The sequence below is a fragment of the Oncorhynchus mykiss genome, chromosome 12 (genome assembly GCF_013265735.2).
Source record: "Oncorhynchus mykiss isolate Arlee chromosome 12, USDA_OmykA_1.1, whole genome shotgun sequence".
Lineage (NCBI taxonomy): Eukaryota > Metazoa > Chordata > Actinopteri > Salmoniformes > Salmonidae > Oncorhynchus > Oncorhynchus mykiss.
Genome location: NC_048576.1, coordinates 15,944,826 through 15,957,250, shown reverse-complemented (window position 1 = coordinate 15,957,250; position 12,425 = coordinate 15,944,826). Strand labels below are relative to the sequence as shown.

The 12,425-nt window shown below is 43.9% G+C and overlaps 1 protein-coding gene across 1 annotated transcript; it reads right to left on the bottom strand.

The window, feature by feature from the left end:
* Positions 1 to 592: 592 nt before the first annotated feature.
* On the bottom strand, positions 593 to 6,273 carry LOC110537053 (beta-1,3-galactosyl-O-glycosyl-glycoprotein beta-1,6-N-acetylglucosaminyltransferase 4). Its single transcript, XM_021622772.2, has 2 exons — positions 5,698 to 6,273; positions 593 to 3,362 (listed from the first exon to the last, which is right to left on the bottom strand). Exon 2 carries the CDS (start codon positions 3,359 to 3,361, stop codon positions 2,018 to 2,020), a length of 1,344 nt encoding a protein of 447 aa, XP_021478447.2. The 5' UTR covers position 3,362; positions 5,698 to 6,273; the 3' UTR covers positions 593 to 2,017.
* Between the last annotated feature and the right edge of the window lie 6,152 nt (positions 6,274 to 12,425).

The window sequence follows — 12,425 nt, the reverse complement described above, 5'->3', positions numbered from 1 at the left end:
AAAAAGGGTCTAATTTTGTGTAACGACCCAGGTCATCTTAGCCTGATTGCTGCCTCTGTTTAGCTATTACATTCTACTCCTTGCCACTCCTGTTATTTGCCAAACACAGGAATGGAATGTTAGCTTAAAAGGCAGGTACCCAGACTGTAGCTCTCATGTAGCTCCACTTTTTGGTTTGCTTCCTGTCTTTAAGTTTGGTGTGGGTTTTTCTTTTGTTGGCCTCTTATTGGGTAAATGTAGTGGGTACTCATGGTGGGTGTCTTTTAGGTCCCTGTTGTTGTTGCTAGTCAACATTCAGTGGACACCCCCACAATTGTCTTTCAGAACCTGTCCTAAAACCCCATCTGTTTCGATTTGTTTGTTGTCAGTGACTCTTTGTTAGTTCCACCTTCTGTTTGAGGAACATTTTTGGCTTTCTTGCTGAGGAACGTAACATAACTAATTAACATTGTATGGAGATGCCAATGCCTAACACAAACACTGGCAGACGTTATAATAACTTTCAGTGAGTTAGCCTGACTAAATCCCTCTAATCTGAGTAGTAAAACTATTTTCTAATCTGAGTAGTAAAGGTTTTTGAATATACATTATGACCAGTTAAAATCCAACTTTTATTCAAAGACAAGTAAAACACAAGAACCAAAATATCTGCTACCTTCCCTAGTCATTAGGTGCTTATTACAATGTTTTCACGATGTGTAGGTTGATTTCATGTTTTTTTTTTAATCATTTCTGAAACTCTACTGCCATGAAGTTTCTCAATTCGAAAACCTGGTATAAAAAGGCTGTTTCACTTCTAATAGGAGTGTTCATGTGTGATCATTATTGGCTTTACTCTGTTTGTAAAGGCAACTTTAGGCAGCTGTTAAGTGTGGTGGAAACTATTGATCCAGAGCTGACATTTCCCCCGTTTACCCTCTGATTCCCCATTAAATACTCATTATACTGCATTATCATGTGGGTACATTCACTATTAAATAAACTAGGGGTTTATTTATGCGAAACGTCCTGGCAGTTTGGGTATGTGACAGATGATACTAAGATAGATAAAGAGCAAAGCAGAGCTTGTTGCACCAATATTCACAATTATTTTATGGGCTTGAGAGGTAGTCATGATACAGATCTGCATGTCCCCTTCTAACATGGGATGTGAGAGGATAACATGTGGTCTTTGACTTCAATCTGGAGTCAAAAGTAAACTCCTCCTTTGGAATACAAACACTTTCTATGTCTCTGCCCCGCTTTCTTTCACATTTATTTATCTCTTAAAAATACTCTTTCATTGAAATCATTAAAACAACATGTGGATTGAGTATTGCTTTGAGAAACAGAGAAATCACTTTAGAAATCACCAGTCTAAACATTTTACTTTGGCCAAAATGTTCTCACAGTGAATAGGCTACAGCATTTAACAAGGTTGCATATAATTTGTTCTGTCTGGCTGTGCATGTGCACAGAGTCGCCATAATCATTAACGCCTGTCTGTCAGTATCCACTGGGCACAGATGTCAATTCTATGTTGGTTCAACATCATTTTATTGAAATTACGTGGAAACAACGTTTCGCTACACTCGCAATAACATCTGCTAACCATGTGTATGTGACAAATAAAATTAGATTTTGATTTGACTCAACCAGTTTGTGCCCAGTGGGTATTAGTTAAATATACATAGTCATTATACACTGGTTGTCACAGGCTTTCACCCTGTGAGCAGAGGTTATACCCTGGTTATGTTACCCTGATCCATATCACATTCAAGTCAGGCTATGACAAACATTCCCCACGTCAAGTATCAAGGTGCAAAACAATAGTTCAACTCTAACCCAGAGATCTGACAGAGTCTCTCATCCAGCATTCCACTTCATCTTTCATTAGTACCTTAAAGCACATCTCAATTAAGTTTCTGACATAATCAACTCGCACACAAAAACTGTAAAAAAAAATATATACTAAAATGGTGCTGTAATTACAGTAGTTCATATTCCAACATGAATCAAGCAATTATTAATCAATCAATCATTCATCAATTAATTTAACATTTTCCAGAGTCTTTGGTTGTGACTTCTTAGCCTTGACCAAGAGTCTCTGTTTCTCCTCTAATTTCTCCTCCAGACACTGGATAAGGACTGGGTCAACTTTGGGGTCCACCTTATTGGCGAACCAGCTGCCGTAGTTCATGAGCCAGTACAGCTCCCCAGCCCCATAGATACACACACTGCGGACATGTTTCCCTGTGCATGTTGGGTAAAGTGGTCCCTCCAGGTAACTCCACTTCACCAGCCTGGTCTTGCTCATTAGGTCTGTGACGTCGGCCTGGGTCCGGGGCACCTCGCCCGGCACGCCCGGCACCCGTGTCAGAGTGGCCCAGAAGTGTTCGTCTGGGGAGTAGGTGTCGTTCGACCACACCAGGAAATCCCTAGCCAGTGTAGACGTGTTCACATACGCTACAAACTCCCACGAGAGCACGAAGTAGGCACTGCCGATGAACATCTGGATGCCGCGTGGGGGAGGCTCCTTGGCCTTGTCGGTTTTCACCGGCATCTGGATGTACTCGAAGGCGGCGTTCTGCAGCTTGTGGTGGAAGGAGAAACGCTGCTTCTTGTATTTGCTTGGACGACTCGTCTCCATCATATTACCCCCCTGGAGCTTCTTCAGGTCGGCCACCAGCTCTATGTTGGAGCGCAAGGGAAAGTCCTGGCCGCACAGGTTGATGACATACCTCCACTTGACCTCTGACCCCATGAGGTCAGACAAGCAGTTAAGGTCGGCTTTGAGGCGGCTAATGCTGGCGTACAGCACTGTCTCCAGCTTAGAGGCGATAAAGACGTTGGGCAGACAGCGGGCCAGACCCTCCATGGCCTCTTTGAACAGTTCTGATGACTTCAGGTCGTAGTGGATACAGTAGATATTGTTAGGGGTGTAGACGGCCCGGAGGATCTTGTCCACCATGAAGGCAGATTTGTGGACCACCAGGGAGTAAGCCAGTGGAAAGGCCTGCTCCTCCTCTGACACCTGGACGGTGCCATAGCCCCGGGAGCGGAGGTAGCGCGGGCAGTTAGAGGTCAGGTTGATCAAGCTCTCATCCTGCTCCCACACCACCCCTTGTTTTCTGATGACCAGTGACTTCCCCACCTCGGCCGGATCCATGTTGTAGATGGCATTGCAGTCAATGTTGTAGCGGTGGGGAGGCTCGACGTCATCGTAGCCTGCGGTAGTCCCGTACTGTTCAACAATCACACTGTTTTTAACGGTGACCTTTAGGCAGAGGAGCAGCAAGGCACAGATCACCAACAGCGACGATAATGAAGAAATAAAATGCTTCTTCCGCAGTCTGCTTGGAAAAAAACATCTAATTTTCATTCTGTGGTGAGACAAAATAATAATAGTTAATAAATAACTAGATAGCTAGTTATTTGATCTGTTAACAAAAATAATCACCTTGCTCTGTAAAGTCAACATGATATCACAGGAAAACGTCATCTCACATTTTGCGAGAAGTTAGAAATCAACCCATTGACTTTGCTTAGGTCAATTGGAGCGGCTAATGGGGTTCCTAATTAAATACCCCAAATACCAAATACATTGCAGTCGATGGAAAAATATTAGTTTCACAGGGCTATGGCTAGGATTAGGGTTGAGCCAAGATGTGGACATGAAATGAGAGTTAGGGTCAGAGATAAGAAAAGAGCTGTGAACCCATAGAGCACACATTGATAGCTATACTGAAACTGTTTAGCTAATGGCAGTGGTACAGCTCTAGTTCAGTATGCTTTATTCCTTTTTTCTAATAATCACTTAGGCTATTACACACTATGTGTCCATCTAGGTTCAATTAGAGTAGCTATGGTTTATGTTTTGTCATGTTAGTGTACAGTTGCAACGAGTGTCGAGAAGCAAGTACAGGGAGTGAGTGTTTTAATAAATAAACAGAACAATAAAACGCAAAACACAAAAACGCACCGACATGAAAGAGTCAATACCACCTGAGGGAAAAAAATCAAGGAGAGTGAAAGATATCGGGAAGATAATCAAGGAGATGATGGAGCCGCAGGATGCTGACAAAGGGAACGAACCCGGGGATCAGGAGCGGACCGGTCACCCCTGCTGAAGCGCGGGAACCTGCCACGCCGGTTGAGGTAATCTGCATTTATGGACGCCGATTATGGCAGATTACATTGTAATCCATGAGGAAACTGTGGCAAACTAACCACCTGTTACGCGAGTGCAGCGTCAAAAGGATGTTGTGGATGCAAGGAGCCATGGTAAATTGCTAGCTAGCATTAAATGCATCTTTAAAAAACGATCAAACTACACATGCTTGATGATATTACTAGGTTAACTAGTTTGTCCTGCATTGCGTATAATCAATGCGGTGCCTATTAAATTATCATATCGTCAAAAGGGTGATGATATAACAAAAGCACATTCACAAAAAAAAAACACAATCTTTGCACATTGACCTAACCATAAACATCAATGCCTTTCTTAAAATCAATACACAGAAGTATTTTTTTGAACCTGCATATTTAGTTAAGAAATTCATGTTACAAGGCATTATTAACTAGGGAAATTGTGTCACTTCTCTTGCGTTCATTGCATGCAGAGTCAGGGTATATGCAACAGTTTGGGCCGCCTGGCTCGTTGCGAATTTTACATAATGATGACATAACATTGAAGGTTTTCGCCCGTTCGATAAAATGCGGAGCGGGGTTCCGTATTTCACTGAAAGAATAAACGTTTGTTTTTCTAAGTGATAGTGTAGAACACCATTGCCCAAAATGCATTGCTCAATTAACTTTCAAAAGATGGTTCCAAAGTTTGGTTTTACATTTTTTTTCTTCCCCTATGTATGAAGTCACAAACGTGTGTGTGATTTCAAACTGATTAAGCCACATAAAAACACACGAAATCGGTTGAAATACTTTGTGTACATATTTGCACGAATTGAGTGAAATTGTGTTGCCCTTGAGGATAAATACAGTTTATTGAATTTAGTTGAATTACTACAATAAAAACGATTCCAACCAGTTTATGGCGGTAAAATCATACTGTATAAAAAAAATCCAGCACAGCTGTACAGGACATTTCGGTACAATTTTATAAATGCCGAAAATATGTTCGTTTTGACATGGGATATTTTTTCTTCGGTAAAATTATGCGAGAAATTGCTGTGGAAATGCCTTTATGCACATATGTATATAATAACCATCATATTGAAGTACACATGGAGTCACACGATGATATGGGGTGTGGTCCTCCAGTAGGACCCAGGAAACCATACCGTTTATTAGGCTACAGATTAAATATATTATGGTTTACTTCACAGGGTGGTGAAAATACAGTGATGAGCTTGGTGCTGCTTTCCAATAAATATCGAGGGTCTTATTCTGGTGACATGATGATCGATGCTTGACTGCCGTTTGACAAACGTATCATGTCATAACCTACGTGCACTTTATCTGAGAGCTGTTGGCTAGAGCGCATGTGTCAAGACCGGAATAGGCAGTCACAGTTGTTATTTAACGGAACCGTTTCTATGACAATATGTATGACTTTACTCGCATAAAAACTGTGGATGGGAACGTGATTTGTGGTCACCATGTAATACTCTGGTAAAAGCTATAAACTCATTTCACAGTGAATTACAAGATTTCACGTTAACTACATTTCTCTTTGCACCAGCATAATTGACTTACATTACTTGGAGTGATAAAAAATAATTTTCTCTTCAACCATCTTAGACCAAGGTCAATCGAAAAGTATGTGTCCTTTGCTCTTGCTCCTGCTACAATCCCACTCAGATCTGTAAACTTGTCATCAATTTCTCCAAAGTCTTATTCCACAGTCAGACTGTTGTTCGGTAACCCCTGATACCACACCAATGTGTTGTTGTCAAGGATGAAGTTAATTGCAGAGCTCTGTCTTCGATGAATGTCCCATCACGTTGAAATGCGCTGTGCTATATATTTATCTCTTTACACACAGACTCTGACAGAGCACGCGGAGTGAAGTTTCCTTTTCACCGAAGCAATAAAGACCGAGTAAAGTTTCCTTTTCACGAAAGAGAGAGGAAGGAAGGAAGGAAGTAGGGAGGGGAGGTGTGGTGTGGTTTGGTTAGGCTGGGGAGGTGCATGACTATTACAATTACATTATGCGATGCGTAGTAAATTGCTGTGGTTCTTTCATAGTAAAATCAGTCATGCATGGGAGAAATGACAGTTTATCTGGTGCCAGGAGAGTTTTCCTGATCTAGTAACCTAACCAGGCAAAACTCTGGACCTTATATGGTATGACGTGATTAATTTATTGTGAAACTGTTTAATATAGGCTATGATGAGAGCAACGTTTTTCTAATCAGGTCACATGATTTCTTCAAAACTCCTGGAAAAATTCATGGCCTTGGGGAGAATGAAAACCTTGTCAAACTGCAGCAACCTTTTACTTGTTCATATGAATTATATTTTAAAGGAGGACTAGGGGGGTGCCTATACACAATATGATTGGGCAATAAAACTCAGAGGGCTGAGCTTGCTTTATGCAGATTTACGTCGTGTAGTCCTGCGCTATGCTGCTGCAGGCCTAACCAAACATTTACTCAGTCTGTGCTATTGTGTATATTGATTAATTGCAGTTACTCATTTTGATAGAAAATGTAGCTTAGTCCGGCGAGGTTTGAATATAAACCAAATGTGATATAATTTACATTCTCACATACAAATGGGCTATAGGCTAAATATACAATATTTCCGCTTAATTTACACTTGCCAGAAGGACAGGGCGCATAGTAGGCTTGATCAACTCCGGTCCTCCAGGACCACCAACAGGCGCACCTGATTCTACTTGTCAGGTAATCATCAACCCCTTTAAGTTTAATCAGGTGTTTTTGTCTTTGGCTAAATTTAGGCTGCTACATTTATGTAAGAGTTTTTGCATGTCTGTCGGGAGTGATTTGTTATCATGCTTGCTAAATAAATACCGGAAGAAAGTGGCAAGCTCGACTTGCATGTTGTGCCCGGCCCGCGCAACAGGCAAAGAGCCTGCAGCAGCACTCCGATGTGAAAGACATATACATTGTGCGTGAGTTGACGAATCTATATAAATAAAATAGCACGTGTTTTATGGTGATTAAAAAATGCTGTGGCAAATGCCGCCTCGCGAAACGTTTTCTGGCGGCAATGCTCTGACATGACAGAATTGATGATTGAGACATGGGCTGTTTTTAGTGTCTTACACCATTTAAGCTGAAGTACTTTACCCCACTGCTGAAGCTTTGGCTTCCACCATTTTATTCATTTTAAACCATGTAACTTTTGATGCAAATCAGCTATTTTGACAATGTTCCCAACATAACTTAATGCTGTGCAGTACTTAATCTAGTTAGAACACTATGTTGAGACCGGTCATGCCAAATAGTGTTCGCCAGCCAAATAGTGTGTTGTCGTCATATCAGAGCACACAATGTTTCAATTTGTCACTTTTTGCTTAAAAAGCTCATTACCCTGTTTGGCCTGCCAGAAGTTTGAGACTGTGGCCCTGGAGTTGAAGCTCATCAAATCAAATGTATTTATATAGCCCTTTGTACATCAGCTGATATCTCAAAGTGCTGTACAGAAACCCAGCCTAAAACCCCAAACAGCAAGCAATGCAGGCGTAGAAGCACAGTGGCTAGGAAAAACTCCCTAGAAAGGCCAAAACCTAGGAAGAAACCTAGAGAGGAACCAGGCTATGTGGGGTGGCCAGTCCTCTTCTGGCTGTGCCGGGTGGAGATTATAACAGAACATGGCCAAGATGTTCAAATGTTCATAAATGACCAGCATGGTCCAATAATAATAAGGCAGAACAGTTGAAACTGGAGCAGCAGCACGGCCAGGTGGACTGGGGACAGCAAGGAGTCATCATGTCAGGTAGTCCTGGGGCATGGTCCTAGGGCTCAGGTCCTCCGAGAGAGAGAAGGAGAGAATTAGAGAACGCACACTTAGATTCACACAGGACACCGAATAGGACAGGAGAAGTACTCCAGATATAACAGGGGTCAGGAGACACTGTGGCCCCATCCGAGGACACCCCTGGACAGGGCCAAACAGGAAGGATATAACCCCACCCACTTTGCCAAAGCACAGCCCCCACACCACTAGAGGGATATCTTCAACCACCAACTTACCATCCTGAGACAAGGCTGAGTATAGCCCACAAAGACCTCCGCCACGGCACAACCCAAGGGGGGGGAGGGGGGGGGGGGGCAACCCAGACAGGATGACCACATCAGTGAATCAACCCACTCAGGTGACGCACCCCCTCCAGGGACGGCATGAGAGAGCCCCAGTAAGCCAGTGACTCAGCCCCTGTAATGGGGTTAGAGGCAGAGAATCCCAGTGGAAAGAGGGGAACCGGCCAGGCAGAGACAGCAAGGGCGGTTCGTTGCTCATGGTAAAACAACAGTTGTTTCACCATGGCACATGATCGGTAAGTGTCCCAATTCAAATTTTTCCCTGATATGTTGTTTTGTAATGGTTTCTTTATGATTAACGAGATGTGGTGTGATCATAACAACCTACAGGAACTCAAGTCCTTTTGTTCACCTGACTGAGAATTCATCGCAATCAAATGCCGACCTCATTATCTACCAAGATAATTATCTTCGATCAAAATCACAGTCGTGTATATTGCTTGCTTTGAGGACAATACAGTGACACTGACATGGCCCGCTAACAAAACCTGCGGGCTCTCCTTCACTGTAGCCAACGTGAGTAAAACATTTAAGCGTGTTAACCCTCGCAAGGCTGCAGGCCCATATGGCATCCCCGGCCGTGTCCTCAGAGCATGCGCAGACCAGCTGGTTGGTGTGTTTTAGAGGTCGACCGATAATGATTTTTCAACGCCGACATCGATTATTGGAGGACCAAAAAAAGCCTATACCGATTAATTGGACGATTTTTATTTTATTTGTAATAATGACAATTACAACAATACTGAATGAACACTTATTTTAACTTAATACATCAATAAAAATCCATTTAGCCTCAAATAAATAATGAAACATGTTCAATTTGGTTTAAATAATGCAAAAACAAAGTGTTGGAGAAGAAAGTAAAAGTGCAATATGTGCCATGAAAAAAAGCTAACGTTTATGTTCCTTGCTCAGAACATGAGAACATATGAAAGCTGGTGGTTCCTTTTAACATGAGACTTCAATATTCCCAGGTAAGAAGTTTTAGGTTGTAGTTAATATAGTATTTATAGGACTTTCTCTCTATACCATTTGTATTCCATATACCTTTGACTATTCAATGTTCTTATAGGCACTTTAGTATTGCCAGTGTAACAGTATAGCTTCTGTCCCTCTCCTCGCTCCTACCTGGGCTCGAACGAGGAACACATCGACAACAGCCACCCTCGAAGCAGCGTTACCCATGCAGAGCAAGGGGAACAACTACTCCAAGTCTCAGAGCGAGTGGTGTTTGAAACGCTATTGGCGCGCACCCTATTGGCGTGCAACCCTGATAGGCTTGAAGTCATAAACAGCGCAATGCTTGAATGCACAGTGAAGAGCTGCTGACAAAACGCACAAAAATGCTGTTTGAATGAAGGCTTACGAGCCTGCTACTGCCTACCACCGCTCAGTCGGACTGCTCTGTCAAATATCAAATCATAGACTTAATTATAACATAACACACAGAAATAGAAGCCTTTGGTCATTAATATGGTCGAATCCGGAAACGTTGAAACGTTGAATCAAAACGTTGATTATTATCGCATATACCCTGACTTTGCATGCAATGAACGCAAGAGAAGTGACAATTTTTCACCTGGTTAATATTGCCTGCTAACCTGGATTTCTTTTAGCTAAATATGCAGGTTTAAAAATATATACTTCTGTGTATTGACTTTAAGAAAGGCATGGGTGTTTATGGTTAGGTACAGTCGTGCAACGATTGTGCTTCTTTCGCAAATGCGCTTTTGTTAAATCGTCCCCCTGCGTTGCATGGATTATATGCAACGTAGGACACGCTAGATAACTACACATGGTTGATGATACTACTAGTTTAACTAGTGATTATGATTGATTTTATCTTATAAAAAACAGTTTAATGCTAGCTAGCAACTTACCTTGGCTTCGTACTGCATTTGCGTAACAGGCAGGCTCCTCGTGGAGTGCAATGAGGCAGGTGGTTAGAGCGTTGGACTAGTTAACTGTAAGGTTGCAAGATTGAATCCCAGAGCTGACCAGGTAAAAATCTGTTCTGCCCCTGAACAAGGCAGTTAACCCACCATTCCTAGGCCGTCATTGAAAATAAGAACGTGTTCTTAACTGACTTGCCAGGTTAAATAAAGGTGTGTTAAAGAAAAAAAATCAGGCCAAATCGGTGTCCAAAAATACTGATTTCCGATTGTTATGAAAACTTGAAGTCGACACTAATTAAATCGGCAATTCCGCTTAATCGGTCGACCTCTAGTGTGTTTACAGACATATTCAATCAATCCTTATCCCAGTCTGCTGTCCCCACATGCTTCAAGAGGGCCACCATTGTTCCTGTTCCCAAGAAAGCTAAGGTAACTGAGCTAAATGACTACGGCCCTGTAGCACTAACTTTCGTCATCATGAAGTGCTTTAAGAGACTAGTCAAGGACCATATCACCTCCACCCTAGACCCAGGTGGTGAGGGTACGTAACATCTCCACCCCGCTGATCCTCAACACTGGTTCCCCACAAGGGTGCGTTCTCAGCCCTCTCCTGTACTCCCTGTTCACCCACGACTGCGTGGCCATGCACGCCTCCAACTCAATCATCAAGTTTGCAAACAACGCTGCAATGGTAGGCTTGATTACCAACAACGACGAGACGGCCTACAGGGAGGAGGTGAGGGCCCTCGGAGTGTGGTGTCAGGAAAATAACCTCACACACAATGTCAACAAAACAAAGGAGATGATAGTGGACTTCAGGAAACAGCAGAGGGAGCACCCCCCTATCCACATCGACGGGGACAGTAGTGGCGAGGGAAGTACATTTTAAGTTCCTCGGCGTACACATCACGGACAAACGGAATAGGTCCACCCACACAGACAGCGTGTGTACACATCACGGACAACCTCAGGAGGCTGAAGAAATTTGGCTTGTCGCCAAAAACGCTCTCAAACTTTTACAGACGCACAATCGAGAGCATCCTGTCGGGCAGTATCACCGCCTGGTACGGCAGCTGCTCCGCCCATAACCGGAAGTCTTTCCAGAGGGTAGTGAGGTCTGCACAACGCATCACCGGGTGCAAACTACCTAACCTCCAGGACACCTACACCACCCGATGTCACAGGAAGGCCAAAAAGATCATCAAGGACAACAACCACCCGAACCACTGCCTGTTCACCCCACTATCATTCAGAAGGCGAGGTCAGTACAGGTGCATCAAAGCGGGGACCGAGAGACTGAAAAACAGCTTCTATCGCAAGGCCATCAGACTGTTAAACAGCCATCACTAACATTGAGTGGCTGCTGCCAACATACTGACTCAACTCTAGCCACTTTAATAATGGAAGAATTGATGTAATCAATTTATGACTAGCCACTTTATATAATGTTTACATACCCTACATTACTCATCTCATATGTATATACTGTACGCTATACCATCTACTGCATCTTGCCTATGCCGTTCGGCCATCACTCATTTATATATTTTTATGTACATATTCGTATTCATTCCTTTACACTTGTGTATAAGGTAATTATTGTGAAATGTTAGGTTATATTACTTGTTAGATATTACTGCATGGTGGGAACTAGAAGCACAAGCATTTCGCTACACTTGTATTAACATCTGCTAACCATGTGTATGTGAGACATACATTTTATTTGATAACCACATGTCACTGTCCAGAGCCGCCGGAGTCTCCCGTCCGTCCAGAGCCGCCGGAGTCTCCCGTACGTCCGTCCAGAGCCGCCGGAGTCTCCCGTACGTCCGTCCAGAGCCGCCGGAGTCTCCCCTCCGTCCGTCCAGAGCCGCCGGAGTCTCACCTCCGTCCGTCCAGAGCCGCCGGAGTCTCCCCTCCGTCCGTCCAGAGCCTGGACTGAGGGACGGGAGACTCCGGCGTCTCTGGACTGAGGGGCGGAAGCTCTGGCGGCGCCGGACAGGCGCGGCGCACTGTAGGCCTGGTGCGTGGTGCCGGCACTGGTGGTACTGGGCCGAGGACACGCACCTCAGGGCGAGTGCGGGGAGCTGCCACCGGAGGGCTGATGCTTGGAGGTGGTACTGGATAAACCGAACCGAACCGATGCACCCGCACTGGGGACACCGTGCGCTCCACAGCATAACACGGTGCCTGCCCGGTCTCTCTAGCCCCCCGGTAAGCACAGGAAGTTGCCGCAGGTCTCCTACCTGGCTTCACCATACTTCCTGTGTGCCTCCGCCCAATACATTTTTGGGGCTGACTC

What these genes read in the sequence shown, in the direction of transcription:
- LOC110537053 (XM_021622772.2), bottom strand. Translation starts at nt 3,361, where the DNA reads ATGAAAATTAGATGTTTTTTTCCAAGCAGACTGCGGAAGAAGCATTTT.